Here is a 6646-nt window from a genome sequence, read left to right as displayed (position 1 = left end):
AAAAAAAAAAAAAAAAAAAAGGACTGGTATGAACAGTTGTACATAGAACTATCTGAAAGCAGCAGATCAAGAGTGTCTCACACCAGCTGCTTACTGAAACAAAGGGAAGTATTATGAGAGGCACAATAAATGTGTTTTGCTATCCATGCTTTCAGTTGCAGTGCAGACACAAGCCTTCACAGTAATGAATTTTGAAGACTGGAGCTTAGTCTTGGGGAATTTTATAAAACGGAGTTGTTTTATCAGAGTGTTGTCTTGCCAGTTGTGTAGTGTGAGTCTGGTTACCATGGCGTGCGGTCAGCTGGGGGAGACAAATGCAGTCAGCAAACCAGTGCCTTGTATCATAGGCTCTGCTGTGGTTTCTTCCTTGCTGGTTTAAATTCACATTTGGGAAGGAGTAAAGTGGTGGGGAAAGAAGACACCTTTTATTTAAATATAAAACAGTTTTAACCCTAATCAAAATTATAAGCTGTGAGCGTGCAATTTATCCCTATATACAATGGAGGGATATTTTTCCTCTTAATCTTACCCTGCTATCTGGATTTCTGTCTGGCATCGTTCCCTGCCTGCCTGGTGCCTGCTGGGCAGTGGCCACGTGGCTCTGCCTGGAGGAGATGCTTGCTGTCTTCCCGCCTGTCCTGCAGACCGAGAGCGAGGAGCTCCTCCTGCCCCAGTGCTCACCTCTGCCACCTGTCCTCATGAAGCTGAAGCTTTGGCTGAATGGCCCTATGGTACAAGACAGAACTGTCAGATATGTGCTGAAGACCATGTTAGTTCACAGTAGGAAAATGCAGTATCAAATTCAACAGGCTTTAATTAGAAGCCAACCCTTGCTTTGCTAAATTTCTTTAAAATGAGTCTCTACTTCCAGCATAAGGCAGCAATAACACTTTTTATAATATTTTTGCACTTAAATGAATGTTAGTATATAGACACTGTTGTTATCATATAATAAAATCACAATTTTTTTTTTTTTAATGAAGAAAAAAAAGAGGTAATTGTGTAGTATCGGGCACTTAGCTGTTGATTGAGAAAAGGGAAAGATAGAACAATGTCTAGAAATTATCTTTTGTAAACAGCAGTGGGCTTCACATGAGCTTTCTATGATTCTGTGAGTTAGAGCGGCCACGTTCTTGTCAGGAGTTGCTCAGGAGAACTCAGGAGGACTTAGGTGCAGACCTGGAACTACTTTAATGGAATTTTGAGTCTTCAAAAGTCTTCTCTTATCTGAGATCCTACAGAGAGAAGAATGATTGCATATGGGTGGGATGAAAGTATCATGAGCCTGAATTGATGAAAGCTTTATCTTTTGACATTGGTATAAAACTTTTTATCAAAGAGAGAAGTGAGAGAGATTCCTCTCCAAGAGAATCCGGTGTGATGTGGTTTACTTCTAAAGTTTGTGTCAGAACATGATCGATATCTGCTCAAAACATACAGACTGAACTAAAAATACAGGAACTGTACTCAGGGGAAGGTTATTTCAGATGAGAGGTCTTTTTGATAAGAGCTCTGTGTGACATTAAGGTGGCTGGGGTGGGGGTTTTGGTCCTTTCATACAGGAGGGGTTTGGATGTCTGTCTCAGAGCATCTGCAGTAGGGCACAGTTTTTACTATTTAGAGCTGAGATGGAAAGTTCCAATTTAAATCTGGTGCCAGAGTCTTTTATAGAAATCATGACTTGTGGTGTATTATAGGTCAGTGTATATTTGCTAGTTTATATTATGCTGACGAAATTGGCAAAATGCTTATTTTTACTGGTAAACATTCAGGTTTTCTCCTCGCTCCTTCTTTTTCCAACAAAATAGTATTTGTTTTGTGTGGAATTAGGTCAGCGTTTTATAAATCGTCTGCCTCAGCGATGATGTGAAAATGTGTGGTGACACACAAAGATTTCTATTCTCAGCTACTTCAGGACTGCAGATGAAGTTAACTTTATCCTAATTTTAGTTTTGGAAATTACGGCCATGTAGAAAACAAAATGCTTCTGGCAGCATAGGAAAAATACAACTTTTAAACTCTAGCAAAAGTAGCTGTTTCAGGGATATTGCCAGAATAGGTGACCCTGGTTAATTTAGCTCATCCTTAAGCCCTTTCAAAGCCTGAAGAGCATTTTCTAATGTCTTTAAATCCCTATGACCCATGGCTGTAAGGATGGTGAGTTCCATAATTGTAGGCAAAATGCAGTGCTGCCCTTCAGGCCCTGTGTTCAGTGAGACAGTTAATTGAAAGGGGAAAAAAACTGTGGTCATATTTTAATGTATGCATAGTAACATTGTGTGAATGTGTTTCTATGCAAGCTAATTGTATCATTTCTGGAATTGTTTACACATAACTCCCACATGCTGTGAGTGGCGTTTTCTGTGTTATCAGAAAATACGTAGAATTTATAAACTACTGAGTACCAAGTCTGCCTCATGGAAAAATGCCCTTCTTAGAATTGAAGTTATATGATTCTTCTGTTGAAAACATATGTACTGTTGTATATTGGAGCAAACTTAGTTTAAAAGTATAGCGGACGTTTGCAGACAAACTTACACTTGCAAAAGCAAGTTCCAGTTTTTTCCCTAATTTTTACTTCACATAGTTATATACCAGACAAGCTTGTTTTGGACAGCTTTTTATGAAAAGAATAACTTGAGAATTTCAATGTTTATTCAGCTTTAGATCTTGAATATTTGGCATAGATGTGAACCTGGAATTTATACCACAACCATAAGGAAAGGAACAAAGCATATTTCATTGCAAATAGTCATGCTTTGCAGGATGAGGTAATGAAAGTTCAGTGCTGGAATGGCAGCTTGTAAGAAGGAATGCTTCTGAATAAAAATACTGTTAGAAAGATGTGTTAGTTCAACCTTTGAGATCATCTGGGGTGAGTCGACCCTTCTTGTATTACCTTTTCTCAACTGTTGCTTTGTTCATGCATGAAACTCTAAGGTATGGCTTATAACGCCTTGTTTATCTTATAACCATGTTTAAATGTGCCTTTGCACACCTGACATCTGTTTGGGAATTTTGTCTGCGAGAATTTTTTTAAAAACACCATGTTCTACCTCATTTTGCCTGTTGTGTTCATCTTCACTTGTCTTTTTCCTGTAGGTGAAGCAGCTTTAAGAGGTGAGCCCAGAATGCAGTCTCTCCCAGTATCCTCTGCTCTAACCAACCATCGGACAGGCCCTCCTCCGATCAGCCCCAATAAGAGAAAGCTCAGCATGGACCAAGGGGATGATGAGATAGACTGTGAAAATGAACATGTTTCTAAAATGAGTCGAATGTTCAATCCACATCTGTAAGTGTCTTGCTTTTATTACTTCTGTTTCACACAGAACGTAGTGCTGTCCTCTTCATCTCTGTACGTGCTAAAATCATACTGTGTCTAAATCTTCCTGGTAGATCTTTCCTTTGTTCCAGATTGCATGAAAATTCTGCACAAAAGCTGATGAGATTAGATGAGCAATGACTTGTTTGGTTTGCATGCAACAAAGCAACAGGAATTATAGCTTAACTTTGTAACAAAACACATACACTAACCCTGCAGTTTCTAAAGCATTGTTCGTGTGTTCTTTGTAATTTGCTCATTTCACTTCCCCAGATTCTGAGCAGTCTCTGTACTCTGGGGGTGGGGAAGCAGGAGGAGGAGAAACAGAAGTGGTTTGCATTTTTCAGAGGCCAGGAGATTGTGAGCCAGCTGCTCTGTAGTCTGCCTTGACAACTGGGCAAGCTGCAGTTGTTGCTAAACATTACTTGGGTGATTGCACTCCAGCTCTGACAGTCAGATGTGGAATTTTTCATACAGGTAAGGTGTTGATGAGCTAGGTGCACGTGTTGGGTAATCATCAAATGCCATTCTTGCTGTGTGCATTCCTAGGAATGCAGGTCTGGTTGGCATGAAGTACAGGCTTAGAGAATTCCTTTCATTCTTGACTGGAGGAAGTGTTTGGAGCAGTTCAGCAGTCCAGGGCAGTCTGATAGCTGAGCGCCGTTCCCTGCTGCCTCAGCTCTTACAGCCTCTGCATTCCTTGCATTCCGCTCTGCTGTGGACTGTTGTGTTCAGTCATAAGATGCGGACTGAGGTATTTATCCTCAAATAAATCACCATAGTGTTAGTCAGAGGCTGGGCCTGTAGTCTGCAGTCTTGGAATTTGTTACGAATCAGGAATCCAGCACTGAAGTAATGCAAAACAATAAAAGCTCACAAGCAGAGGGAGACTTCTCATTTACAACATACCTTCTCTCTCCTAAAAACTTAACTATTTACAGCCTTTCCCTGGCTCTGAAAATGGTGGTACTGGAAAGAACCACATGCTCTGTTTCTGTGGCATACAGACATGACACATCTGAAGAATTTTATGGCATTTTTGAATTATTATGTAACTTTGTGGGAAAAGGTGTGATTTGTAAAAATTCATATGCTAGTGATGAAATAAAACACAGCTGGCAGTTACGTACATTACAGCACTTTAAACAGTGGAGACTATAAAAATAATGAAGTCTGAGCCAGCAGACTCACGTGCAACCAGCATTCAAAACTGAAAGATGCAGGCAGTTACTCCACGTGATCCCTTAGACATAGTCTTTTCTAGTATGCTACGTTTTTACTCAGTGCATTCTTTTTGTATGTGAAAGGCACATCTTCTGCTAGTAAAAAGCAATGGTTGTCTGCCTGGTATTCATGTGATGGGACTTAATCTATTTCAATTAAAGCTTCTACTGCATATGAATCATGATCTAACATAATGCTTTTTCATTCTAATTTAATAGTTGAAGTAGATTATTCAAACTTTACAGGACTGCCCTAAAATACTTTGGGGATGAGAAACGTACTGTAGAAACTTGATTTGTTTGCACTGACAAAAAGACACTAAATTTGGAGAAAGAAGTATTTTATGGAACACAGTAATGGTGCTCCCACTGTAGTGACTTGGAGCTTCTAAAGTTCTGTTTTGATAATATTCAATTTGGTAAAGCAAATCCATGAGAGATGCCCTTGCTACTGATACAGTGTGACAGCAAATACATTTTTGTGACTTGGACTGTAGAGGTGAGGTTTAGTGCTTGTACTTTGAGCTTTTCAGGTTTTAGTGCCCTGAACACACAGGAGGAGGTTGCTGGTGATACAAAAATTCTTCAGTCGGTATCACACGCATCTTTGCCACATAGCACTGTTTAAATCTCTGCTCCTTTAGCTGAGTGTCTTCAGTTATTCTAACTGACCAGAATGGACAGATCTTGTTCATCTGGAAGTCAGTGCTTGGAAGGCAGTAGTCTTTACAACCACAAGTATCTCTTGTTCAGACATCTGGGTCTTTGTGATCATCTTGGTAGAACTGTGAAGCAATTGAATATTCATCCTCTTACCAGCAACATATTGTGAGTGGAAATGTAATTCAACAGGATGAGAATCGGGCTCCATGGTTCATTATAAACGACAGAACTTTTGTTAGCAATTTGATGTTAACTCTTAGCAGCACTGCGCATCGTTGGGAACGAATCCATGTACCTGCTTTGGATATTCTATTAGGCATTAAGCAATTCTAGCCTTTTGTTCTGAAATTGAATGCTTTGAGATAATCCTTGCTCAGGTATAATTCCCAGATGTGTCTTTCAGATGAAGTTCATTTGGGGCTCTACTCAGGAATGTTTATTCTTATCGTGAAAAAAATACAACTAGTGGAGCAGAGAGGGCTGTGAAGTACAGTGAATCATATGCCCTGGCAATTCTTTTATGCTTCCAAAATTCCTGTGCAAAGAACAAACTTATGAAAGGCTCTGTTTTCAGGGGAGATAATTCTCAGCCTTGGGATAAAAAAATATACATACCTGAGACCTTGCAGAAACATTTTTAAGATCTTTACTTTATGACAGTGCTCTGGACTGTATTTGTACAGCTTCTGTATTTCTGTTGTTGTAGAAATGGCACCCACAAACTTCTCACTTGATAAAGACCATACTTCCACCTCACGTTCAAGCCTAGGCACTGTAGTACGAAATCCCTTTGTGCATTTCACTCTTTCTTGTATATCTCTCAAATGTTTTACTTAAAATGCATTCACTGAAGCACAGTCTTACTTAAGTAAAATGTGCTTTGTGTACTGTACTGAATTTTCTGATGCTCTGTAAAACAGCGGAGAGTTTATTTGAAGCCTCATGTTGGAACATGCCTTTGTTCTCCTGTGATTTAGAGGAGAGTAATTAGGAACTTGACTGGTAAGGGGCTGGAGCTATACCAGTCTTTCTTAACAAATGAGGTCTCTTTATTGCATTTCCAAGATGTATTTAGCCCTGTATAAAATGATCTGTATCTGGGCACTGTGATGTAGGTGGAGCACGAATGAAGTGTGTTGTACCTTTAAGTAAAGGTCTCAGGCCTGACCTATGTTATGTGGGTTTCTTGTTTGTCAGGCTGGAGGCATTTTCTCATTTTCACAGTTCAGCTGAAAACAAAGGCCTCCTTATCCTTGCAGGGAGCTCTTAAGAGCTGACATCAGCCTTTTCCCAGCAGGCATCATTTCTGCCTTAAGAGTCCTTGCAGGGAACTGAGAAGTCCGATAAGTTTCTTCTCGTGGCATTTTGTGTGCCAAAGAGCAAATCAAATCGGTAAATGCCAAGAGCACAGAAATGCTCCTTTTTTAACTTTTTTTTT

General features: G+C 39.7%; 1 protein-coding gene across 2 annotated transcripts in view; it reads left to right on the top strand.

Moving 5' to 3' along the window:
- The window catches only part of VGLL4 (vestigial like family member 4), a 72803-nt gene that overhangs the window by 47556 nt on the left and 18601 nt on the right, over positions 1 to 6646 (top strand). For both annotated transcript variants that reach the window (XM_031555528.1, XM_019620022.2), the window contains exon 2: positions 3103 to 3292. In XM_031555528.1, coding sequence (XP_031411388.1) covers positions 3103 to 3292 — 190 coding nt within the window. The remainder of the gene's footprint in view (positions 1 to 3102; positions 3293 to 6646) is intronic.

This window comes from Meleagris gallopavo, chromosome 14 (genome assembly GCF_000146605.3).
Source record: "Meleagris gallopavo isolate NT-WF06-2002-E0010 breed Aviagen turkey brand Nicholas breeding stock chromosome 14, Turkey_5.1, whole genome shotgun sequence".
In the NCBI taxonomy this organism is placed as follows: domain Eukaryota; kingdom Metazoa; phylum Chordata; class Aves; order Galliformes; family Phasianidae; genus Meleagris; species Meleagris gallopavo.
The sequence above is the reverse complement of the archived record's forward strand: the minus strand, read 5'-3'. Positions and strand labels throughout refer to the sequence as shown.